At 45.4% G+C, this 27,280-nt stretch overlaps 1 protein-coding gene across 1 annotated transcript in view; it reads right to left on the bottom strand.

Moving 5' to 3' along the window:
• The window catches only part of ARHGAP20 (Rho GTPase activating protein 20), a 104,373-nt gene that overhangs the window by 26,609 nt on the left and 50,484 nt on the right, over positions 1-27,280 (bottom strand). Inside the window, exons 3-7 of the mRNA XM_065423358.1 lie at positions 23,502-23,672; positions 10,487-10,636; positions 9,135-9,176; positions 7,453-7,537; positions 2,404-2,481 (exon numbers count right to left, since the gene is read on the bottom strand). Of these exons, the coding sequence (XP_065279430.1) occupies positions 2,404-2,481; positions 7,453-7,537; positions 9,135-9,176; positions 10,487-10,636; positions 23,502-23,672 (526 nt within the window). The remainder of the gene's footprint in view (positions 1-2,403; positions 2,482-7,452; positions 7,538-9,134; positions 9,177-10,486; positions 10,637-23,501; positions 23,673-27,280) is intronic.

The raw sequence follows: 27,280 nt of genomic DNA, 5'->3' as shown, positions 1-27,280 counted from the left end.
CACCAAGCAGGGCCAGCATTAGACTCGCTGGGGCCCAGGGCAGAAAGACAAAGCCCCGCCACATAGGGCTGAAGTCTGGGGACCTGAGCCCCGCCACCCGGGGATGAAGCTGAAGCCTGAGCAATGTAGCTTTGTGGGGGCCCCTGTGGCATGGGGCCCCAGGCAATTGCCCTGCCTGGTACCCCCTAATGCTGGCCCTGGCATTTATATGCAGAAAACCAGTTGTTGTGGCACAGGCTGGCCATGGAGTTTTTAATAGCATGTTCGGGGGGGGGGGGGGGGGGGCTCAGAAAGAAAAACGGTTGAGAACTCCTGGTTTAGACCAACCGAACGACGACACTTTGCAGGAATTAGCTGGGTTTTCCCAGAAAAAAGTACACTGCACAAAATGCAGCAAGGTCAGGCACAGTAATAGCGTCATTACTCACACAAGATGGGAAATGTATTTCCTTTAATTGCCATTGAAATATCCTCCCCTCTACTTTTCAGATGCTTGTTCCTGTGTGTCATGTCATGTAAGGAAAAGCCACCTATCTAACAGAAACAATTATTGGATGGGGCTTGTGTGTTTTCTTTTTAAGCTAGTCTCAGATGATTGCTGGTGTGTGATATGCTCAGAATAAAACAGCTGCTAGGCCACCACGGTGCAGAGAAAACGTGTGCTGTTTTACTTAGAAGAGTAGTACATCAACCAAGAGTCTAAATCATCCAGATAGATTTTCATTTTTTTCCTGCTCAAATTGATACATTAAACCAGGGCTAAAGCTCAGGTACGGTACGTACAATGGAATACTAATGTGAGGTTAACAGTGGAACAGTTATCGACTCCTTCTCTTGTACCAACCAAAACACTCCTTTGCAGTGTCAATATCTTCATAGCCCAATGATTTCTCTGCAGACATGTGCAAGCATAATAAAGGGTAAAAATAAAGTGCATTAAGAAAATGGACTTGTAACTGCCATACTGCATCAGCTCCCTTATGTTGGACTGTGGGTTGGGAGAGAAAGTTTGCCAGATTTTGACTTATGTTACAACCTCTTTTCACTGTAGTGGTTCAAAAGGATCCCAGAGCTACCCTAATTAGGCAGAAGGGGAAATCCTCATGTGGTGTAGAGGGTCTGATTTGGTGTAACGGGAGTTTAAGACATGCTGGGAAGTATGGTTGAGTATTGTGCTCAAGAAATCCCTGGCCAACAGAATAGTCCCTTAGAAACCCTGACAGTTGGTGTAAATTACAGCAGCCCTAAAGTTGCTCTAAACTGTGTCAGGACCCTTTGCAGACCCAAGGGAGCATGAAGGTGGCATTCAGCCATATTTAACTTTCCATAATTGAACCTGTGTTGAGAGCTGCTTGGCCAGACCCAACTTTCAGGACCCAGACACACACACACACACACGACCAAGCCATTTTAAAAAGGCTTATATATGAAGAGCTATACTATTTTACTTAACATTATTTCTATTTTTGTTCCACTTGAAAGAAAGAAATTAACCACCCAGTCAACGAACGCTCATACACAGACTTCCACTACTGCCAGTACAGGTCAGAGCCACTTTGCAAAATAGTGAGAGAAGAGGGATAGGGAAGTCAGAACTCCTGACATCTATTCCTGACCCTGACACTCACTCAGTGTGTGGCCTCGGACAAGTCCTTAAGGAAAAACTTCCGATGTAGGTGCATGTGTGTAACCCACACACCTCCTGGCTGTGGTGCTCTGTCCCATCTAGTGGCACTGAGACCACTTAGAGAGAGATTAGTGAGTCTGCTCTACAGCCTTAGCTAAGGGCCATGTGGCTTTTAGCTCATGCAGTAGAGGCTCAAGCATTTAGCTCCAGAGGTCTCAGGTTCGATCCCGCCTGCCCAAAACTGGGGTCTGTTGGTGTTACACATGCAATTCCACACCGAAGAGGACATGCAGACAACTACCCACTTTAGGTATCAAAGAGCAGTACTTGGATGTAAGATTTAGGCACACAGCTGTACACACAAATGTAATTTGGATGTAATTGTACACATCCAACTTTGAAAACAAATCAGGCCAATAAGGCCAGAGCCAGCTCCCAAGGTGAGTTTCAGTCTTCAACAGGAGTTGTATGGAGCTCTTAACTTGTGGTCACCTCAGCTCACCCACCTGCAAAATAAATTTAATAACCAGCACGAATGTGGGGTGTATCTCACAGGGGTGTTGGGAGGCTCTCTCAATACCTATAATGCATTTGGTGATCCGTGGATGAAATGCGCTTTACTAATATGCGCCTCCATAGCGGTTAAGAATCACTGGCCTCTTACGGTAACCAATGTAATTGGTGTCAATGTCTTCAATTTGGGTAAAAGCAGTAAAGATTTGATATGATTTAAAAATAAATAAATAGAGTCATCAAATCTGATTGCAAGGACTTACGTTAATCCCCAGCTGCTGCAGGGCTGTAAGAATCACATCATTCGCTGTATCAGCATTGGTTACAGTGAGCGTTTTCGACTGTGGAGAGAAAAAAGGGGAAGGGAAAATTGGCATTCTAGACTACAGTGTTTGCCAAGAACATCCTCCCAATGACTTCGCACGAGAATAGTGGTAAACTACAGTGCTGAAAAAAAACTCTGTGCAAGATACTCTGATAAGATGTTAGCTAATAAACAATATATGCTTTTTGTGCATAAGAACAAGCTCTCAGACCTGTCCATACCTGGACCCGGCCCCACTTTCCAAACACCAATATGGGAAGGGCAGGGTGGTTATGATTTCGCAGTTGAGACCCCTGCATTAAAACACGCAGCTGAATCAGCCACTAAGAACTGCACTTTCCCTCTACACAAGACAAATAAAAGGTGAGTTAATGCAGGGACATATAGATATAAGAAGGGTCTTTGGAAAGAATGGAACACTTCAGAATGGATAAAGTGAGTGTGTTCAATGGAACAAATGGTCAGTGTATTAACATTTAATAATTCACTTTTCTACTGCAGATCTAGCCAGAGAGGATAGTTACAGTGACATTCACATCACTGCCCGTCACTCACTTCCCATGTATATGCATCAAAGCCAAATTCTGTTTGATAGCAGAAATGCTTCATCTCGGGAATCTCTAGTCCAGTCATATTTTTACCTCCATAACATCCTCCAAACTTAATGATAAACAATATGAAACATACTATTCCTATTCAGGTGTGTATAATGAATAGAAACAGGACATTGGTTTGACACAGGGGATGAGCTGAGCACTCTGGCCATCTTGAAGTCCCTCTTCTGTATGCACTGCTGTGTTTTGATTTTAGTCATTCCTGGAAGTCCTGCTTTCTGGAAGCTGTTCTTCCTCAAATGATCTTGCAACACCAGTACCACTGACTGCCAAGCATCAATATTATTCCTGCCATCTTGAGGGGAACATCCTCAATTACGTGTCTTATTTTTCACATCGCCATGACACATGGTTTCTAATCTTACCTTCATGTCCTCCCTCCAGCCCATTCCAATCAATCTTTATGCCCTTGCCTCTTCCCCAGCTCCAACCAAAAAAACACTTAGACCTTATCTGCACTAGAACTTACTTCAGTATAACTTACGACACTCAGACCGGTGTAGACAGCGCTACGTCGGCAGGAGCACTTCTCCCACCAACATAGCTACCGCTTCTCATGGGAGGTGGAGTAATTAAGCCGACAGGAGAGCTCTCTCCCGTCGCTTTAGAGAGTCTTTACCAGAAGCTGTGCAACTGTGCCTCTTTAGCACTTCTAGAGTAGATGTAGCCTTACCCAGAGCACTACATTTCAAACACACTGTACAAGCATGACCTAATTCATTCTCAACACCGCTGGGAGGTAGATAAGTGTTACTGACCCCATTTTACAGATGGGGGGAAAGAGACACAGAGGTCCAGCGTCACAGCGAGAGTAGGTGTCAAACCCGGGATTTGAACTCTTGACTCCTTGCCCAGAATCAGTTTGCTAGACCCTGCTGACACATACAGCATATCAATTTTAAACTGGACACAACGTTTCCAGGTAAAACAAACCCATGATGTTTTGCCTTAAACAAAGATCTGGAACATCCTTCTGTATAAGCCCCTGATAGTAACAAGCTGCCATGGCAATCAAAGTAAAGTAGTGAGAATACTGTATGTTTGCTTCAGGACATAACTGAATGCTCATACCATAAAAAATTTAACATTTCCCCAAAGCAATGGCATCTGGCACTTTGGAGTAGGTCAACACATTTGCATAAGTTTTGCTTTGGGCTAGAATATAATAAAATGCTTTTATGCTGCATGTCCCTCCTCCCACAAAATGAAACAATTCCCTGGGATCCCCAGCTGCTTTAGTATACAAGAGACCGTAGCATCATAAGAGATATTTAGATTATGAAGTTTCCATCTGATATGCCTTTGCTTCATTACTGATAATATCTAGACTGCTAGATTTCATTTCCAGGACTATCAGGCTCGGACAGCCAACTCTGGCTCATGAACTAATTTTAAGCTAGAAAGGTTCTGAGCTATTGCCCCACTCTGAATGTACATAAAAGATTTACAGACCCCTCTTCAGAAATATCTGAGCACAGCTTGATTCACTTCCTTTCACCCAAACTGCCACTGTTTGCACCACTGTTTATTAACATTGTGTTTAGGGATCCAGTAATTCTAGCTGTTGTGCTCTCAATGATTTCCCACAAAAGGAGGAATACTCTATGTTTGGACTTATTCAGATATAGCATTCTAACAACTGCAGATTGCCTCTTCTGGTAGAAAAGGCTCCTTAAGGGACTTTCTACAAAACATAAATTGCCTCAGCAACTGTCTTTTAGGTCTTGAACATAAAACACAGATTTTTAAAGCAGCATTTAGAGGGGAGAGGATAGAAACAGACAGGATGGATGGATGATCGATCTAGTGGTTTTTGGAGGGCTTGTCTACATACAGAAAGTGCACTTGTTCAACTTAAACTGGGTAAAAACGGAGTTAAAATGGTGCAACGCCCTACGTGGACATTCTTATATTGGCTTAAAATTTGTTGTATCAGTTTAGTTTTTTTCCTGCCAATGTATTGATATAGGTCGTGACCAGGATTAACCACCGAATTTGGGTCCGCTGGTTTCATTAGCTTCCCCGGCACTGGCGAGGAGTGTGATGTGAACACTGATCCATGGTTAAGCTGATGGAAGCCAGATTTAAATTGATTTAACAGTGTCCACAAACCAAGTCACACCAGTTTAACTAAATCAGTACAAAAATCACCCTTTCAGATGAACCAGTACAACTTTGTATCTAGATCAGGCCTGAGAGTAAAACCAGGGCATGTCGTACGAGCATCACTCAAGGGGCCTAACTGTAAACTACTTCAGAAGGATTGCTCTGAAATGTGCTCCAGCTTTGCTTTCTACTTATTGAGATGTGCACCTGATCCATGAAAGTGTTTCTATCCCAGAACAGTATTTTTAAGACATGATTGCATGTATTGAATAGAGAGGAAACATTTCACAGATTCATAGATTCCAGGGCCAGAAAGGACCACTGTGATCATCTAGTCTGACCTCCTGTACAGCACAGGCCGTAGGACTTCCCCAAAATAATTTCTAAAGCACATCTTTCAGAAAAATATCCAATCTTGATTAAAGATTTATCACTGATGGAGAAAATTCACCACGACTCTTGGTAAACTGTTCCAATGGTTAATAGTCCTCACTGTTAAAAATGTACACCTTATTTCCAGTCTGAATTTCTCTAGCTTCAACTTCCAGCCATTGGATCACGTTATACCTTTCTCTGCTAGACTGAAGAGCCCATTAAATATTTGTTCCCCATGTCATCCTGTAACCTTCTCTTTTTTAAGCTAAATAGACTGAGCTCCTTGAGTCTATCACTATAAGGCAATGGTTCTCAAACTGCGGGTCGGGACCCCAAAGTGGGTCAGGACCCCAATAGGGTCGCCAGGGCTGGCATTAGACTTGCTGGGGGTTGGGGCTGAAGTCAAGATCCGAGCCCCACCACCCAGGGCTGAAGCCCTCAAGCTTTGGTGCCCCCAGGGCAGCGGGGCTTGGGCTTTGGCCCACCTATCCTGGGCGGTGGGACTCAGGCTTCAGTCCCCCTTCCCAGGGTCGTGTACTAATTTTTGTTGTCAGAAGGGAGTCACGGTGCAATGAAGTTTGAGAAACCCTGTTATAAGGCATGTTTTCCTTAAAATCATAATAAATGCAAAGTAATGCATACTGGAAAACATAATCCCAACTATACACGCAAAACGATGGGGTCTAAATTAGCTGTTACCACTCAAGAGGGAGATTTTAGAGTCACTGTGGATAGTTCTCTGAAAACATCCACTCAATGTGCAGCAGTAGTCAAAAAAGGTAACAGAATGTTAGGAACCATTAGATAATAAGACAGAAAATATCATAATGTCTCTATATAAATCCATGATATGTCCACATCTTGAATACTATGTGCTGATCTGGTCACCCCATTAAAAAAAAAGATATATTAGAATTGGAAATGGTACAGGAGAAGGGCAACAAAAATGATAGGGGTATGGAACAGCTTCCATATAAGGAGAGATTAAAAAGACGGATTTTTCAGCTTGGAAAGAGGGGACTAAGAGGGGATATGACAGAAGTCTATAAAATCTTAACTGGTGTGGAGAAAATGAATAAGGAAGTGTTGTTTACTCCTTCACATAACGTAAGAACTAGGGGTCATCCAATGAAATTAATAGGCAGCAGCTTTAAAACAAAACACAAGGCACAGTCAACCTGTGGAACTTGTTGTCAAGGGATGTTGTGAAGGCCAAAACTATAACAGGGTTCAAAAAAGTATTAGATAAGTTCACGGAGGATAGGTCCATCAATGGCTATTAGCCAGGATGGTCAGGGATGCAACCCCATGCTCTGAGTGTCCCTAGCTTCTGTTTGCCAGAAGCTGGGAGCAGATAACAGTGGATGGATCTCTCAATGATTACCTGTTCTGTTCACTCCCTATGAAGCACCTGGCATTGGCCATTGATACTGGGATCTAGCCAGGATACTGGGCCGGATGGACCATTGGTCTGACCCAGTATGGCCATTCTTACTTTCCAATCTTTTAATCGTTCTTGTGGCTGTTCTGTTCTCTGAACCCTCTCCAATTTATCAACATCCTCCTTGAATTGTGGGCACTAGAACTGGGGACAGAATTCCAGACACGGAGGCATCAGTGGCAAATACAAAGGTAAAATAACTTCCCTACTTGAGATTCTCCTGTTTATTCATCCAAAGGTCACATTACTCCTTTTGGCCACATCATCACACTGGGAGCTCACGTTCAGCTCATTATTCACCATGGCCCAATACGTTATCGTGGGCTGGATCCTGAGAGGGGCTGGGGTCCTAAAACTCCCACTGAAGTCACTGGGAATTATGTGTGCTCAGCATCATTCAGGTCTTTTGCCATTAAGCATTAGTCCCCTTTTTCAGCACAGAAACACTTACATATGCACAATTTCCGACATCCTTCGCAATGATCTTCAGTGGAATGTTCTTGGGATAGTCTTTTTCTTTCTCTTCTTTGATTCGACTAACAAAACAAGCAAAGACCACACCATTTTCATTGTTATTAACAAAATTGGTAATATTTTTATTTAGTAACCCAAATAATAGCTGTATAAAGAAGAGAGGTGATTGCAAGGTTATCATATGCACAAAGATCTTAGGGGGAAATGATGCATCTATGTTGTTAGAATAATATTCCATATGGATACTGACCAGGGTTTCCAATAAAATATTACACTTTTGCATGAATAAAGCTTATAGGTGGTGGAAACCAGTATAAGCAATAGACAAGCAAGGTTTAAAGCCCCTCTGAACCCTAAATGCTGCTTTCACAATGGTTTGCTTTTTGGGCAGCCCACCAAAATGAAAAGCATCCTTCTGCTAGTAAAGGGCCCAATCATTTCCCCCAGATTTGCATACGAAGGAAATCCCTGCACACATGGGTCTCCCTCTCTTCTGGACAGAAGTGGGGTCTCGGTCATCTCCACACCACTGCCCTCTCCTTGCCCCAGATCATTTGGAGGGTGCCCCATAGATCTGGGAATACCCCTCCCCCCACCTTATGGAGATTCCCCAATAGGAAAATACGCATCCCAGGGCTGCACTACCTTTTCCGCAAAGCCCCCTCCATGGCAGGGATCCCCGCCTAGGAGGGTCCTGGGGATCATCTGTGGGTAGAAGTAGTCCTGGTAACACAGCCCCCACTGGAGCCTCACTGCCAGGGACCAGGGCCAGAGTGGCTGGTGGCACAGAGCCAGCCACATAGTGGTACATGGCCTCCACTCCAATGGCACTGGTGGGACCTGTGGTCTATTTCCAACCGGTCAGGACAATCCTCACAGGGGACTCCTTTGTGCAGCTTTCTTTCTCTCATGGGTTTTGCTGTGGGAGGGAGAGATCCAGCTCAAAGGAGGAAACGACCCTAACAAGTGAGGATAAACCTGGTGACTGGTACATTAAATCATCATCATTATAGGATAATCCAGTGACTACCTGGGACCACGGACAACTGCCTACACGGATGAATAGGGTGTAAATAGCAAGGAAGAAGAGGAGCTGTATTTGAGGACGATACAGGGTGACATCACTAAGGGGAATGGGATGAAATTAAGAATGGGTAAATTTACACCAAATTTACACCAGCACAAACTTCCCATCACCAAGATGCATTAGGCTGTAAAATAGTCTCCTAAGGGAGTTGGTTGAAGCCCCATTGCTTAGAACATTTAAAACAACTGGACAAAAAAAGTGGGAAGTCTAAATAATTCCAAGTAAGAATGATTGATCCACTCCCAACCCATGAAGTCTGGGGAGCCAGACAAACAGACGCAGATCTGAACTCCCAGAACTTTGACTTTGGAATACAAAATCCCAGCCAATGAAGTTTCTGCCCATCTCTATTTGAAATGGGACAAAACCAGATCCATGTACTCAAGCCTCCCCCAAAATCCCCCTTGACTGATTAGGTTTTGAAAAAACCAAAACTAGCACGGATTTTGCCCATTCTTTCTAGAAAGTCCACTATAGGGAATAATCCTGCATTAGCAACTGATAGTTTAGATGAGTGAATGAGTCTTTTCCACTTCTTCTATGAGTATTATAAAAGTAGGAAAATAAAGTACCTTTGCAAGGAAGAGAGCCACTTTTCCTTCTGCTCTGGGGAACTGCAAGGATTATAAAAGAGTGACAAATATAGAAGTTAGCCAGCATGCAAGTGCCAAAGTAAAACCGATAAGAACCAAGATGGACGAGCATATAGATTCACTGCCATATCCACGAACAACAAGCAAGTGTTAAAGAACTGTTGTGACAGAGTGACCAGGCTCCTGCTGACCCCTAGAGCCAGCCCCTGTCCTAAGGTGTTGTCCTGCTGGAAGGGGAGAGCAGTGAGTTTAGAGCTCCAGAGGTTGCCTAGAGAGAACCAGACAGAGTTGGTCCTCTGGTGCCTAGAAGAGCCAGGAGAAGGCAGAGGCCAATCAGAGCCAAGCAGACAGATTAAAAGGACTGGTTACTTCTAGTAGGGACCAGTTCTGGGTGAAGCCAAGACAGGAAAGGCTCACTCTCTTTAACTCAAGTAACCAGTCAGGGGTCTCTGGATCTCTGTGAAAGTCCACATCAAATAATAGTCTTTAATGGCCAGGTAGCTATTTTGAGTTCAGTGTTAATTTATTTTCTGTAAACCTGAAGTGAGCCTACTCCACGGGGCAACTGTCTCAGGGGAGCCCTTGACAACTACTGACATGATTTGCAACTTTCAGTGAAAACCTGCTTCCCTGCAAATTGAAAAAATATGATCTGTATTGGGGTTCCCTTAGCCTTCCTGCAGAGACTAATATCAGCCTAATGGCCAGAATTACCGTAATGGCCATCGTGTGCCCTCACAGCGAAGACCGTGCAGAAACAGATTTAAATGCTCTGCCCGTTAATATTCAGAGTTTCTGTTTTAGGAGGAATTTTGAACTTATTTTCTCTGGCACAGTTTAAAAAAACTGAACTGAGTCAACATTTTACTGAATGATTCTTGCTTGCACTCAATGCAAACTCTGCCCCTTTGCAGGCTCATATGATAGACTCTTTGACCCCTGGAAAGGGCTGACAGCCTGGCTGTGCCTGTTCGGTAGTTAGCCTTACTAAGTAATCAAGGTATTTACAGAAATTTTTTTTAAAAACCAAGACAGACAATTAACACCAAACATGTACACAGCACAAATCATATAGCACTTTGCCAAATCTTCAATTTTCTCCGCACCCATAAGAGCTAGGTGAGTACCACTGCCACTCTTTTTGAGATCTGGAAACTGAGGCAAAGAGATTAGCTGACTTGTCTCAAGGCAACAGAAGGAATCTATGTCGGAGCCACAGAGATCCTGGCTTCCAGGCCTGTGTGTAGACAATACGTCATTTGTAATATTTTGATTACATTACTAACCTACCTAAATTTAATAAAGCAGCAAATACACTTTTCAATTCCTACCTAAAATTAGCCACACAGTTGGTGGTGGGCCAGCCTATAACAAAGGACCTTTCCGGGTTAGTGCTGCCCTCATAGACCTCTTCCATGCAGGATGCCGTCCACATCTCACAGAGACGCACTTGGCTCTTTAGTTTGAAATGAGATGGTGACCTGTTGGCAGAAATGCCAGCTATTAGACACATGAAAACAGAGGAACCCAACTTATTAAATACTGTGGTGCTGACGTGTAACTTCCATCAGCGCTAGCAGACAGATTATACTTGTTCAGTTAGAGAAATACAATCTTTTACTGCAAAAATAACAGGAGTACTTGTGGCACCTTAGAGTGGGCTAAGTGGGCTAACCCACTTCTTCGGTTGTAGCCCACGAAAGCTTATGCTCTAATAAATTTGTTAGTCTCTAAGGTGCCACAAGTACTCCTGTTATTTTTGCGGATACAGACTAACACGGCTGCTACTCTGAAACCAATCTTTTACTGGGCTTTTGTACTTACAGATAAATACAATTTACTTTCCATTCCACATAAAGACGTCCCTTGGCTGTCCTAGCCCTACACTATATCGAAATTATTAAAAGCATAACAAATTAGCTGATATCAGCCAACTCAACTCTATAGATGCAACCCAGTCACTACAAGCAAGCACTGTAATCATCACCACCCCACAGGCAAAAGGCCGAGTTAACAGATGGGTTTACAAAGTCAAACTCCACCTCTTCTGGACAAGCAGGGAAAGAGATTTCAAGAGATGAGGGCCCTTCCCAGAAAGTGCCCTGCCTGCCACCAGGATGTGTTAAGCCAAGCACTGCAAACAAGAGTGCATCATCTCAGCTAACCATCGTGAAGGTGAATGGGGATGGTGCCTAGATACTATGGTGATTAGTGCTCTAGAAATAAATACACGAAATAAACAGTTTTAGAGCTGTGGAGGATCTGAAATACCTTCTTCAGGATTAGTCTCATTTACAAGGTATTTAATTTAGGTCACATTGAACTATTTAAGTCTGAAATGGGACAGGACTTGAACCTCATGGGTTTAAAAGGATTGTGCTAAATTCACACTGCTCTGATTTCTGACGTTTTCAGTTTAAATTCTGAAAACCACTGCAGCTGGATACTGCACCACAGAGGACCCAGCATTAATGTGAATATCCACTGCTGAATGTAAAAAGGATCCTGCATGCATATCTCTATAGCCACTGGCATAAAGAAGTAGAATGTCTGTAGAATATTGTGAAGTTACATATTAAAATCATATCTTTATTTTTATTCTGCCATAAAGATTCGTAACCCACTGTGCATCTCACCTCTCTTAAATCTGTAAGACTGGATATAATTTGCTCATAAAATGATTGGATTTTTTTTACAGAGCAAGTGAGCTACTGTCAAAAATATTGCGTAATTGTGCATAGACTGACCATGGAATGAACTGTTTAAAAAATTTACAAATACAAGTATAGGAGTGAAGTCTAATGAACTAAGCATAAGATCTAATAATATAAAGTTATCTCTGGTGTAACTCCATTGACACCTGCAGCGTTACATCAGGAATTCGTTTTTTGGTACAGTCTTTCCTTTTCCATTTTCTGGTAAGGTGCAAACTTTGCCTGGTACTTTACTCTCTTAACATTTACAACACACAGTGCTGGATCCCCAAAAAACCAAGAGTGAATATTGGCAGGGGCCCACACAAACACAGAGATGCTTTACTGACCAGAATTGGTGGAGTGGAGTCCCTGGTGTAAATTCCCCACCATCTGCCTGGGTTAGCCAGACTTGTCAACTATTATCCATGTTTAGGTACCTGAGTAAGTGGCCTGGTTTTCAGACATGCTGAGCACCAAGACACTCCCATTAAAGTCAACAGAGCCAGAGAAGTATTACGTCATCCATGGGCCAGTGGAACCAGGGAGCTCTGGTGCCTTTGCAATGGAAATACTGTGGGGGCTCCACCCCGTGTAAACTCGGACACAAGAGTGGGGCCCGGAAGGGCTGGGCCCATCATTGCAGCCCCCAGGATTGGACTGTAGAGCAGATAGGAATCCCCCAGACCCTCCTTCCCAGACTGGAACTGGGTCCCCACCCACTGAGTCCCCTCTCTCCCACTCCTATCCCTTTGTCCCCCCATTCACAGGCAGCCCTCCCCCCATTTTCATCCCCATCTGCCAGGTCCTTCCTGTAGTCAATGAAAGGTGAGCACTTTTCAACATTATGCCACTTATTTAAGTGTTTAAATACTGTTATTAGAGCCTAATTTTAGGCACCCAGTTTTGAGACTCTTGGCCAAATATCAGAGTTTTCTGGTCAGTTCAAAATCAGCTATCATCAAAATTCAATATTAACCAATAGGGAGGGAAGAGACTGACTGGCCTAAGGAGAGATGGATTTTGTTTTCAAGAAAACAAATTGACACCATTCTAAAATATGCTTGTTTTTACATTGCAGATATAGGACCACCATCCTGCTCCTAGTGAAGTCAACAGCAAAACTGCTAACTTTAGATGGTACACAACTGGGCCCTACATGAAGGCGCAGGTACATTAATAAATGCCTAGCTCTCTCATACCAGCATGGCAAGTCTAGTTCCTTTTGCTTTCAGTAAATGGCAATTCAGTACCTTGCTATTAACAGATGGAAGATTAACTTCTCACTAGGTTAGTTAATCTCCTTAATAGGTGCTTCTGACAAAAATGTTAATGGATCCACTGGGAAATTGCTACCATCGTTCCATTTATTTACCCTCCTACTAATTTTCCCAAAAGCAGCCAGACTTCAGAACAGTAACCAAATGTGTGTGTTGAGGGGGAATCTTCTATCTCTACATCCCATCCAACACACCTGTGAGGAATCATTAGAAATCTTTGTTAAAAACAGAAAGACACAAACTGCATTAAAGCATCTATCTGTAGCTGTTAGCACATGGTAACAAATGTGTAAGATAAGGAACTCGCTACCAACACACTGCACATAGAAACGTTGGTTTGGAGATCAAGGATCTTTCAATCAGCTAACTAGTGTATTCTCTTTCCCCCCGTCTCAATTTATCTGGATTCTCATAGGTTCTCCTTTCACAAGGCTGGCAGAGGAGAAACACCTGTAAACTATCAGCTGTGGAGCTACAGCTGACCAGCAGCGAGTAAACATGGCTTAAATCCTCATGTGGCCACAGCAGAACAGGAGGATTTACTTGTGTGTGCCCAAAGATATAGCACAACCATGGACTAAGTTTAAGGCTTTGATATTCCACTTTGGCAATAGTGAAAGTAGCTGAAAGGGACCCTTGTGTGGCCCTCTCAGAGTTATTTTGCTTCTAACAAGCTGACTTTGTAGCTCTGTAAAGTATTGTCTGCCTGGAAATTGTTGCTGTGGAGTTTGCCTGACTTGATAAGTGGATTACTGTCTGAGACTGCAGCTCTTGCATAAAACTGGGTCAGCCTAAAAGGGATCTGATTTTTCTGTGTGGCTTCAAAAGCCTTCAGCAGGAAGAGTGACTGCTGGTAGGATCACAGTCAGTGAAATTCCAACCCTTGGTTGAACTACAGGATGTTGACCAATGGTTGCTAAACAGGATGCCTTCTGTCTTCAGTGTGTGCATGGGGTTTTGGTGGCATTGTGTGTTATATAAACACAACAAATGTTTTCCATCTTGATATGTACACATTCTAAAAAACTGAGTTTATCCACAACTCCAACAAGCCATTCAATTGCTTTTCCCTGCTAAGCAGGGCATCCATTACATACTGGGCATCAACTAGTCTCTTTACTTCCCATCCAGATTGAAGAAAAATGCCCCCAAATTATCTACATTTTCTTGAGAGGCAGTAAATATAACTTGATTTTTTTTTAAACCCAAACACTCACCATAAAGCTTGGATTTTTCCTCGCATAAGAGCCAGGACAGTTTATCTGCAGAATCAAATTTTGTATTGTACCCAATCTTATATCTGGGTTAAATGAGACACAAAGAGCTCAAATTACCTCATCCAAGGTGATAAAAATGAATCAGTGGCTCTGTTAGAAACTAGGGTATTCCTGGCTCCTAATCCTTTGTTACAGTCACAGGAAACACACTTATCTGGATGTTCCCGAATCCCAGTCTCTTTCCCAGGTCCCTCACCAATGCTTTCTCTCCTCTACTCCCTCCCACTCACACACACCTTGAATGCAAGGTCTGTTATGCGAGTGCTCTGGGATATGAGAAAACCAAGCTGGAGTCATACGAGTGAGAGAGCTAGTTCTGCATGAGTGACAGGAAATAGAATAAGAGAGTGATTTGTCTTTGTGACACAGGGACCCTTCTACTTCCAGACTAGCTCCATGGAGAACGTACATGCCTAGATGCAAAGAACACCACACATCACATAGTGAAGCGAAGCAGTATCTTCTGTTTCTTAAACCTCTCCCTCCTTTATGTACAAAATCCTGTGCTCAGCTTCTTTAGAATTGGAGGCTTGGGGAACAAAGGGGCGGGAGAAGGGGGAATGAGTAAAAGGTGGGGAACAAGTTGCTTAAATCAGTGCTTTGCATAAAAGTGGACACAAACAACAAATAACCCTAAAGTTCTCAATTCTGCCATTCTTAGTCACTTTGAGCAGGACGTATTACGTAAAATGCAAGGAAGGTTCTACTCAACATAAATATGAAGGGGAACGTGATGGGGTGTATGAACCTCTTACTAGGCAGGAGTTCCTTGCAACACCCGCCGATCACAGGGTTAAGGAACACTTATGGGCTAAAGAGACCCTGCCCCCACGCCATGGCCGGGCATGCTCAGATTGGAGGAGGGGTTTAAAAACCAGCCAGGCAGCTCAGTCTGGGGCAGGCAAGCAGGGAGGAGGACGCACCCTGGGAACTGCCAGAAAGGACTAGAGCAGAGTCAGTATTGAGCCAGTGAGTGAAGGAATCCACAGCACCCAGTGGAGGGGACATGGACCAGAAGTCCAAAGCTGAACATCACACGAACGCAGGTGAGCAGCTGAGTCAGCCTCAGAGGACCTTGAGTCGGAACCCGGTGGAATAGGGAGGGCCCAGGCTCCCCTGCTCCTGCCCTGGCAGCAGCCACTAGGCGGGACTACCACCACCTTGAACCATCACTACTAGGCGTAACGGCCCCTATAGTGAACTGTGACCACTAGGTAGGAGCCATGGGGAGGGGTAAAAAACAGAAGAGGAAACAGAGTCCACGAGCTGCACAGACTAAAAGCTTTCACAGAATAACAACTGGTGATGAATGGGGGGAGGGATAGCACAGTGGTTTGAGCATTGGCCTGCTAAACCCAGGGTTGCGAGTTCAATCCTTGTGGGGGCCATTTAGGGAACTGTCTGGGGAGTGGTCCTGCTTTGAGTAGGTGGCTGGACTAGATGACCTCCTGAGGTCCCTTCCAACCCTGAGATTCTATAAGATAATATTTAGCACTTTTATTGCGCTGGTCATCTGAGGATCTCAAAGAACTCAAAAAAGTTCAGCAAATATTTAATTCTTTAGTTACTTGGTATGGCCCTCAGCACCCCAGCATCTGCATATTATCACTATTTGTTGTTGTTTTTTTACAGTTTGCTCAACTGATGAACCGAAAGGTTAACTGTCTAATTTGCAGAGATTCATGGGTTTTTACAAAGTGTGACTTGTCCAAAGTCAAATGCAGAGTCATTTGCTGAGATGGGAACAGAACCCCCATCCTATCCACTGACCCATACAGCACATCTCCTTTCCCAACCTGCTGAGGCTCTAAACATCTCCTGCAAGGTACCGAGCACCTTCTACTCCCATAGACTTTACTGGGGGCAACTGGTATTCGTCACCTCTCCAGAGGTGCTTACCATCTCACAGGAGTGGAATCAAGAGAGCTGAGAGCCTGCTGGGGACTTTTTAAAGAAAAAACTTGGACCCATTTACTGATAATGAAAACCTAATTATAAATGAGATTCCTTTTCAGAGTGACTGATTTGGGCTGAGCCTGCACATATGTTGCAAATTAGGAGTACCTCTAAATATAGAGTAACACTTGTCCAAAGAAAGACAAAGACGTCTCTTAGACACATGCAGCCACCAAAACTAGGGAAGTACTTAACACAGAAGAATATTACAGATTAGCCATTTATGGGAAATAATTTTGTAGCTGAGTCAAATTCAACAGGATCCTCATTTCAGTTCAGATTTTACTCTGGTGCACTACAGTCTTAAGTTCACATCAGACATTAAGAAGTCAACATTTATCACCACATATTGGTCCATTATACACCACAGGTTTCCCCTATGTACTACTTAGAATAGGAAATAACTACAGTATCTCAGATGATACTGCATGATAACTTTTGGCAACTGTTGACTTTTTAAACAGTTCCCATTAGCGATATAGGATTCAAATACACCTCTACCCCGATATAACGCGACCCGATATAACACGAATTCGGCTATAACGCGGTAAAGCAGCGCTCCGGGGGGGCGGGGCTGCGCACTCTGGTGGATCAAAGCAAGTTCGACATAACGCAGTTTCACCTATAACGCGGTAAGATTTTTTGGCTCCCGAGGACAGCGTTATATCGAGGTAGAGGTGTATTTATTGCTGATAGAACAGCTTGAGAGATCATATCCCAATCGGTACTTCAAGACATACCAAGTAATATTCAAAATACTGTTCTTATTACTATCTTTAACAACCAATAGGAATGGAGGCTCATTTTCTTATTACCAGAATCCCACTCTGTTTATTCCTTTTTAAACCCTAAATTACAGTACTTTGAGCTGGTTTAACTTGTATCAAATTCACACATGGAAAAACATTTCATTTTTCCAACTCCTTCAGAAATTTTAGACTCTCCTCCACGTTAAATTAAGTGCTGTGTATTCAGCTACCATTCCCTAGAGGCCATCTAGGCACTATGGTAATACAAATCTACTACTACTAATAAATACACATGTAGTAAGTTACTGCTCAACATGAGTTAGTACATTGCTTATACAGCACCCAGCACAGTGGGACCCTGATCCACGATTAGGGCCCCTGGGTGCTACCGCAGTGCAAATAATAAATAATAATAAGTGGAAGGACCCAGCCCTATGGATGTTCACCAGCCCCTGGATAGTGATATGTGTTGGAAATAAAATATCTCTTAGGGTATGTCTACACTACGAGAGTAGTTCGATTTTAGTTAAATCGAATATGTGGAATCGATATTACAAAGTCGAACGTGTGTGTCCACACTAAGGACAGTAATTCGACTTTGTCAGTCCACACTAACGGGGCAAGCGTCGACATTGGAAGCGGTGCACTGTGGGCAGCTATCCCACAGTTCCCGCAGTCCCCGCTGCCCATTGGAATTCTGGGTCGAGCCGCCATTGCCTTCTGGGTAAAAAAATTTGTCGAGGGTGCTTCTGGGTAACTGTCCTCATCCGTCCGTCACTACCGCCCTCCCTCCCTCCCTGAAAGCGCCGGCGGGAAATCAGTTTGCGCACTTTTCTATTCAGTGACAGCGCGGACGCCACAGCACTGCGAGCATGGATCCCGCTGCGACCATCGCTGCAGTTGTGGCCGTTGTCAACGCATCGCAGCTCATCATCGACCTTTCCCAGAGGCAGATAGAGAGAAATGAGGCGAGGAGGCTACGGCAGCGGGGTGAGGACCTGAACTCCGAGAGTAGCACACGCCTGTCTGAAACCACGACACCCAGTGCCGAGGACATCACGGTGGCAATGGGTCTTGTGGATACTGTGGAACGGCGATTCTGGGCCCGGGAAACAAGCACGGACTGGTGGGACCGCATAGTGCTTCAGGTCTGGGATGAATCCCAGTGGCTGCGAAACTTTCGCATGCGGAAGGGGACTTTCCTCGAACTTTGTGAGTTGCTGTCCCCAGCCCTGAAGCGCAATGACACCCGGATGCGAGCAGCCCTGACTGTCCAGAAGCGAGTGGCCATAGCCCTCTGGAAGCTTGCAACGCCGGACAGCTACCGGTCAGTCGCGAACCAGTTTGGCGTGGGCAAATCTACCGTGGGGGTTGTTGTCATGCAAGTAGCCAAGGCAATCGTGAAGGTACTGCTGTCAAAGGTAGTGACCCTGGGAAACGCGCAGGCCATCATAGATGGCTTCGCCGCGATGGGATTCCGAAACTGCGGTGGGGCTATAGATGGGACTCACATCCCTATCCTGGGACCGGACCACCAGGCCAGCCAGTACATCAACCGAAAGGGCTACTTTTCGATGGTGCTGCAAGCACTGGTGGACCATAAGGGACGTTTTACTAACATCAACGTTGGATGGCCGGGCAAGGTTCATGACGCTCGCGTGTTCAGGAACTCTGGTCTGTTTAGACGGCTGCAGGAAGGTATTTACTTCCCGGACCACAAAATAACTCTTGGGGATGTGGAGATGCCTACAGTGATCCTCGGGGACCCAGCATACCCGCTAATGCCCTGGCTCATGAAGCCCTATACTGGCGCCCTGGACACAGAAAAAGAACTGTTCAACTACCGGCTGAGCAAGTGCAGAATGGTGGTGGAGTGTGCTTTTGGCCGTCTCAAGGGGAGATGGAGAAGCTTACTGACTCGCTATGATCTCAGCGAAACCAATATCCCCATTGTTATTGCAGCTTGCTGTGTGCTCCACAATCTCTGTGAGAGCAAGGGGGAGACCTTTATGGCGGGGTGGGAGGTTGAGGCAAATCGCCTGGCTGCTGATTACTCCCAGCCAGACAGCCGGGAGATTAGAAGAGCCCAGCGGGACGCACTGTGCATCCGGGAGGCTTTGAAAGACAGTTTCCAGACTGAGCAGGGTCACCAGTGAATTTTAAGTTTGTGGACACAGAAGCTGAACTTGCCACCGTTTCTTTACCCAGTTACCGTTGACTATCCTCTCCAGTTACATACCCCCTTCACCCCCTTCCCAAAAAATAAAATCTGTTCTGTTTTGTTAATGAACACCGTGGTCTTTATTACTGTTTTCGCGGGAATGTTTTAAACCTGGGACGCAGACTGTGGCGGGGTGCGGGTTTAGTATTGTGATGCAAATGATGCTTCTAAACTCCAGGAATGACAGGTTCCGCAGTGGTGGACTGGTTGTTTCAACAGAGCCTGCCAGCCCTCCTGGGCGGGACAGCGTGTATGTGTCGGCTATGTGACTGTCTGGCAGGGGGAGGAGGGTTACAGCTCCCCTGCTGCGCGGCTCTGTGATGCATTTGATCTGTAACTGCCCTCCCCCGCCACAAAGTCACAGAGCAACCCCCCTCCCCCCAGAACATGAAAACCACCTCCCAGATTGACCAGGGTCACTAGTCACTGCACTGGGTATGTGTCCTGATGCTGGACCTTACCCCGCCTCTGTACCCTGGTAAAGGTGACTGTCCTGTCCAATTACCAAGCCCCTTCCCCTCCTTCAGACAGACTGTCCTCCAAAAGAAAATCATGGAAACAGTAATTAACAGAAACGAATATTTTATTATGAACCACACAGGAAACGTGGGGGTTGAAACTTGCACGGGGGCTTCTGTGAGGTGTGTAGGAAAGGACTTTTGAAATTTTGGGGAATGAGAGCCTTCTAGTGCTAGAGCAGTCTGCAGGGGTTGACTGAAAGTTTTAACGGCCCTTGCCGCCCCTCCTTCTTTGTACTTTGGGTGAGGGGGGTGTGGGACTTGGTGGCGGGGGAGGGCGGTTAGAGATAGACTGCAGCGGGGCTCTGTCCTCCTGCCTCCGGTCTTGCAGAACATCCACAAGGCGCCGGAGCGTGTCCGTTTGCTCCCTCATTAGTCCAAGCAGCTTTTCAGTAGCCTGCTGGTCCTCCTGACGCCACCTCTCCTCCCGTTCCATGACTGCTCGGTGCATTTGTGACAAGTTCTCCCTCCACTGTGTCTGCTGGGCTGCCTGGGCTCGGGAGCAGCTCATTAGTTCTGAGAACATGTCCTCCCGCGTCTTCTTCTTCCTCCTCCTAATCTGCGCTAGCCTCTGGGAGTGTGCTGACAGGCTGGGTTGGGAGACAGTCGCAGATGTGTCTGTGTGTATGGGAAAAATGGAGTGAATTCCTGAGACAGATAAATGAAGTTGTGTACAAAGAACCTAGTCTTTCTCTGTGAACAAGACCATGCACTGCACCTCTCACATGCGCACTCAGGACAAGGTCGAATTTTCGGCCCTCGCCTTCAGTGCCTGGGGTCTTGCAGTGGTCTTGCAGTTATCTGAGAAGCATGGCAGGACACCTGAACTTCTGTAGCGTGCAATCATGGTAAGCCGTAGACTTCTGGCTGCTTAACACTGTACTAGTAGCACTGGCCTCCTTTCACATTGAAAGCAATGCCAGTCTCTGCTGCCAGCAATCAGGACAGCATGAACTATGCCCCTGTCCCACCCCCTCGCGGCTGTCCCAGGGAAAGATCCCTGTATGCTGCCCCTCTCCCTCCACCGCGTGGCTGTAAAGCAGTCCCAATACTAACATTCCCCTCCCTAATTCAAAGCAGGGCGTCATGAGCGACATCACCCTGCTGAGGATCTCGGAGTCCCAGAGGGAAAGGATGCTTCGAGAAAGCTTTCAGAAACCAGGGCCGTTTGCCGCCATGCTCTGCAGGGCAATGATACCAGAGTACCTGATGGTGTCGTGGCGCGGAAACGTGTCCTACCACGGAGGGCCCAATAAGATCGCCCTACCCAGGAACCTGATGAACAGGGTGGAAATGTACCTTCATGAGACCTACGAGGAGTTCTCCTATGAGGATTTCGCCTCTATCCCCGGCCATATTGACCGGATTTTCGCGTAGGTGCACTGGGACTAAAGAGTAGAGCGTCTTGGGCAGCAGAATCATGACTTACCGGACATTGTAAAAAAAAATTTTAATACTTGGGACTAAATTGTGAAGAGCCTAAGGCAGACAAATCATGAAAAACCCTTTCTTACTATTGTAAATATTCCAGTTTTTTTGCAGATTATTGTTTACATGTTTAAGCACTTTAGGAAAAAGCCATTGTTAATATTATAAATATTTCAGTTCTTGTAAAAATAAATGTTTAGATATTTAAAGCACTTACTGCTTGATCCTTCCCCTGATTCTGTCTCCGGGGTAAGGGATGGGGACGGTTGGTAGGGGATCTCGGTAAGGGTGATGAAGAGATCCTGGCTGTCGGGGAAATCAGCGGTGCCAGCGCTGTCGACTGCCTCGTCCTCCTCATCTCCTTCTTCATCTTCCCCGTCCGCTAACATGTCCGACGAGGAACCTGCCGCGGACAATATCCCATCCTCAGAGTCCACGGTCAGTGGTGGGGTAGTGGTGGCGGACGCACCAAGGATGGAATGCAGTGCCTCGTAGAAACGGGATGTGTGGGGATGGGATCCGGAGCGTCCGTTTGCCTCTTTGGTTTTTTGGTAGCCTTGTCTCAGCTCCTTGATTTTCACGCGGCACTGCGTTGCATCCCGGCTGTATCCTCTCTCTGCCATGGCTTTAGAGATCTTCTCGTAGATCTTTGCATTCCGTCTTTTGGAGCGCAGCTCTGAAAGCACGGACTCATCGCCCCACACAGCGGTAAGATCCAAGACTTCCCTATCAGTCCATGCTGGGGCCCTCCTTCTATTAGATTGCACGGCCATCTCTGCTGGAGAGCTCTGCATCGTTGCCAGTGCTGCTGAGCTCGCCACGATGTCCAAACAGGAACTGAGATTCAAACTGCCCAGACAGGAAAAGGAATTCAAATTTTCCCGGGGCTTTTCCTGTGTGGCTGGTCAGAGCAGCCGAGCTCGGACTGCTGTCCAGAGCGTCAACAGAGTGGTGCACTTTGGGATAGCTCCCGGAGCTATTACCGTCGATTTCCATCCACACCTAGCCTAATTCGATATGGCCATTTCGAATTTAGCGCTACTCCTCTCGTTGGGGAGGAGTACAGAAGTCGAATTTAAGAGAGCTCTATGTCGAACTAAATAGCTTCGTGGTGTGGACGGGTGCAGGGTTAATTCGATGTAACGGCGCTAAATTCGACATAAAAGCCTAGTGTAGACCAGGCCTCATTGTCATACCACAAAGTGAAGGAATTCAACTAGGGGTTTTATGTTTACTATATGTGATTCAGACAGACATGGCTCAGATGTCTATGGAAAACATGGATTTATATTGGCTCTTCCCAGCAGCCTCTGAAATAGCCATTTGAGGGGAAAGCTGTATTGCAACAAGCACAAGATTCACGTTTAAACCATCCACCCTCCTAAAAGGAAGTACATGGTGCCTTACAGAGAACGAAGCTACATCACCGTTTTTCATATTTTTCCTTAACACATAAACAAGTGAAAGCACTCTCAAGATTTGCCTTAAAACACAATTGCTGAAAGAGGCTAGCATGCTAGATCCATCTTGTAAATTTGATTTAATTGTGAATGGTAGAATGAATAATCTGAGCTCAACAACAAGCCTGATTACACATGAACAGCTCCCCAGACTCCTCAATACTACCACCTTCTATTTTGCTGCACCAGAAACAGTATTTGGAAGATAATTCAAAGAGGACAGAAATGCTCACTGTAATACTTTAATATTAAATTTTCTATAGAAATGTTAATCATCTGCGGATATCAAATGACTTCCCAGACACGTATTAAATCTTTAACACCATGTGATGTAGGTAGTGATATTATACACATTTCTCAAATGAATGAACTGAGATCCAAGATGCTTAAATGACTTGTCAAAGTTCGGACAGCTGGCTACAGAGCTGGGAATGGAACTCAAGATGCTTAACTCCCGCTCTATCCACTAGACAACATTCCCACTCTCAGCTTAAGGCAGCACTTCTAAAATACCCTCCCATATTGAATTAACATACAAGTTTATGATTCCTTTACCATATTCTAGTCTGGATTGAGTGACTGATTTGTGAGTGTACAAAAGCACTTAAGGGAATTAGGAGCTCAACTCCCATTGGCAGACTAAGAAGCGCTCATGAAATCCAGGGAAGATTCACTACTGAAGATAGCATTAGGGAAATTCACTGGATGCTGTACTGAGGAGGGGTGCTGCCCTGCAAGAATATTCCCTTAGGAATGATACTTACTTGGACTTGGCAACAACAAGGATGTCTGTGAAGAGGAAAAGGTGCCGTTCCTGGGTCTGAAGGCCCGTCTTCAACTGCACATGACCATCAAGTACAAAGGCTCTGTTGGGGCAGATAAAGGACTGCACGAGGGGACATGCTTCCGGACTGATTGGGGAGAAGCAGCTTTCCCTGCAGCAGGAATAAAGGGAAGCAAATCAGCAAATCAAAGATAACAAAGAATGGCAGAGATTTCCCACACCAATTGCTGAAAAGACAGAAAAACATTTAATTCATTCACAGTCTAACTAAAATATTGCAGGGACGCTGACTTTTGCTTTGCACAGCTTAGCAGCACTGTCACCTGTGCATCTTGTACAGCACCAAGCACATTGTTAGCACTTAGCAAATAATTTAAAACACAACCCCCGCAACTCTGCATCAGACTGTTAACAAAATACTGCACATATTGTAGGTTCCCCATAAATCAATGTGCCTTGGAGCAGGGAACATCTGAGCAACCTTTGTGTGTGGGACTTTGAATAACTTTCTAAAATTGCAAACTCATACTGAGAATCACAGAGACCAATACTGAAAAAATAAACATGGTACAATCAGGTTGGGATGTACTAGTGACAGACCACACAACTTTCAAAGTATGTATAATGTAGGATATAAACTACACAGAATTTGGCAGCTTGCTTTTAATACTGTTTTATTAACCAAGTCTAAATTATTTCCCCATGGCATTTATCACTAATATAAATAGTTTGTCGTCAGATCCTTGTAAATTCGTGGCAGAATTTTCAAACTGATTCAGAAAAGGTCATTTTGCATTGGCTCTTTACAAGCGTAACTCCCTGTATATTAATAAAGCGAAGTTTCCATTTCTACAAGATGATGAGTTTCTCTGGGAGACGCTGAGCATCCTTAGTTCCCAGTGAAGTCAGCAGCAGTTAAGGGTATTCAGTACCATTCAGAAGGTGCTCAGCCTCTTGCAAGACATAATTCTCTATCTGCTACCCAATCCTGTCGCCATTGCAGAGAACGTGAAATACATGTGACGCAGACAGGCCCTGATTTTCAGTGATGCCGAGCACCTGCAGCTCCCAGTTACTTCGACTGGAGTTGACGGTGCTCAGCACTTTTGAAAAACACATCCCAGGGAGTGCGGTCTTTTATTTCGCTAAGAATAAACAGGGCAGAGTGAGGCAGAAGTAAAGCGTTTTCCGACTGAGCCTGTTCCTGCTCCTATGAAAACTGGTGGCGAACTCCTACTGACGTCAATGGCAGGAGGATCGACCTTGTAAGAGGATAGCCACAAATGTACAGGAGAGACATGCAAAAAGAAGATTGCGAGCAGAGAAAGTGTTCTCAAATAAGGTCATAGGCCTTCCCAAATCTCTTGCACAATCTGGCTGCTTCCCTGTGTTTGTAACCCCTTGCCTGCACTTGGATTACTTGGAGGGCTTCAGCAGTAATGCTGATTTAGGAAATCCAACAGCTGGTGCTGAAAGGACAAGCGCTTTGATCAGCCTACATGAGCGTGACTCACTTTCACTGATCTGCAAGGAGGCGGTGAGGAGCTGCCAGAGAAAGTCCATATTTATCCTAGTCGTGGCTGAAGACCTGCATTTTAAAAAATCATTCCTTCATTTTATTTGGGACAGAGGGAGGAGCAGGAGCTTTAAAAATGAATAATGCAAAAAATAAAAAGTTACTTGTTGTGGGAGTGGGGCCTAATCCTTCCTATGCAGAAGGGGTGTTAAGAAAGGTGGAGTTGAGAGAAGAAAGAGCTCATATTAGTATAATGCAACAGTGGGCAGGTCACTATGTGAGTGGGCAAGGTGAGGGATGGTGCAATGAGCCACTCTTCAGCCCCACCTTCTCCCCAGACAGGGGCCAGCCACAATGTGGCTTGGGAGTGCTGCCAACCCTGCTCCTTCCTAGTGCCCCTATAGGCATTAACTGCCCAAAAAGGGCCTGGCCCTATTCACCCTGAACTAGTCAGCTAGCTGGGCTGGCGAGGGGTGCAGGAGAGAATGCTGAACCCTCTCCAAAGGCTGTGCCAGCATGGGCTGCTCAGGAGCCCCCTGAAGTTATGGTAGCTAAGCCAGACTGCCTTCTCAGGGTCAGAGCTGCAGCACAGCCCTTCCGCACCCTCTCCAGTAATACTTAAGGGTGTCAAGGGCACCCGGGAAGGGATCAATCTCCTTACATGTCAAACACTTAGCACAGCGTTTCTCAACCCTTTCTATATCCAGTACTCCTCTCCCATCTAGCCAGGACCAATCTCCCCTCCCCCAAACACACACACACACCCATCTGGTAATAGGGGGAGAGCAAGGTGGCTGCATAGGTGTTGGAACTAGGGGTGCTGTCGCACCCCCTGGTTTGAAGTGGTTTCCATCATATACAGGGTTTACAGTTTGGTTGAATGGCTTTCAGCACCCCCACTATACAAATTGTTCCAGCAACCCTGCGTGGCTGTGACCCCTGTTTGTGACCCTTAAGTTGAGAAACTCTGTCCTAACACAGTACTGGGGGCTCAGTATCGAAATGTATTTAGAACCAGGAGAAGTTATTACCTCAGACACAGGAAGCATCCTCCAGTTGTCACCTAAACAACCACACACCACGAGCTGTGATATTCCAGGATTTTCAGTCAGGTCAGTTCTGAACATTGGGTTAAGAGCTTCATAACGGGAGTTTCAGTACTTCAGGGGAGGGTAACTATGGAAACACTTGAGAATCACTTCATTGACTCCTGTCCTTTGAAATCCTTGGACTTTGGTTATTCAGCATATTAAACACTTGTGGCCACATTATCAGGGACTCCATTATATAAACCCACTCGTCTAGTGTTCAGCCCAGAAAATGAAGCAGAAGTGATTAATGCTTTGGGCTGGCGGAGTTCCTCCATCAGGGTGCACGCGATGCAGATGCAATGCCCACTTATCTCTGAAGTGAGTAATGACAACTGTTAGAATAAAAACATGCTGTTATGTTATTATAACCAAACCAAACAGAAGCCCGTGAAGGTATGTCTACACTGCAGTGAAGCACCTGCAAGTGGCTCATGTCAGCTGACTCAGTCTCGCAGGGCTCGGGCTACAGGGCTATAGATGTTCAGGCTCAGGCTTCAGCTCGGGCTCTAGAATGCCATGAGGGCAGAGGATCCCAGAGCTCGGGCTCCAGCCTGAGCCCCAATATCTACACTGCAATTAAACAGCCCCACAAGCCTGAGTCCCATAAGCCTGAGTCCGCTGACAGGCCTAGCTGTGGGTGTTTAATTGCAGTGTAGACACTGAAATGCAACCCTGGGCTCAGACTCCGGCTTGAGCCCAAACCCCCATTCTGTTCACACACAAATCTCTTGCTCAGACCAGGGTCCTAGGACCCTGAGGGGGTGGAGGGTTTGAGCCAGAGTCAAGCCAGGGTCCAGGTTCAAGCCCTATTACTTTGCACTGTAAACGCAGCCCCCTCTGACTCAGGTCCTGGGAGTCTGCCAGAAGTATCCCACAATCCTATGGGTCAACTTCCTTTGTCCTTTCTATACCAAGAATTGCCAGTTGACTCCAGGGAAACTGAAGCAGCCCCTTTGTTGTAGTACAGCAGCTCAGCGAGTCAGCACTTAACCCTTCCACTGTTTTCTGACCACTGAGCTGCAAACACATCGTCAGAGAACCTTCTCTCTTTGCAGTGGAGACTGACCAGAAGTAGTCTTTTTCAGGAGCACAGCCAGATTTTATTGAATCTCTGGTGTGAGGCCAGCACAACAGTGAACTTTAATAAGAGCA

This window comes from Emys orbicularis, chromosome 1 (assembly GCF_028017835.1).
Source record: "Emys orbicularis isolate rEmyOrb1 chromosome 1, rEmyOrb1.hap1, whole genome shotgun sequence".
Taxonomy (NCBI): Eukaryota; Metazoa; Chordata; order Testudines; family Emydidae; genus Emys; species Emys orbicularis.
The sequence above is the reverse complement of the archived record's forward strand: the minus strand, read 5'-3'. Positions and strand labels throughout refer to the sequence as shown.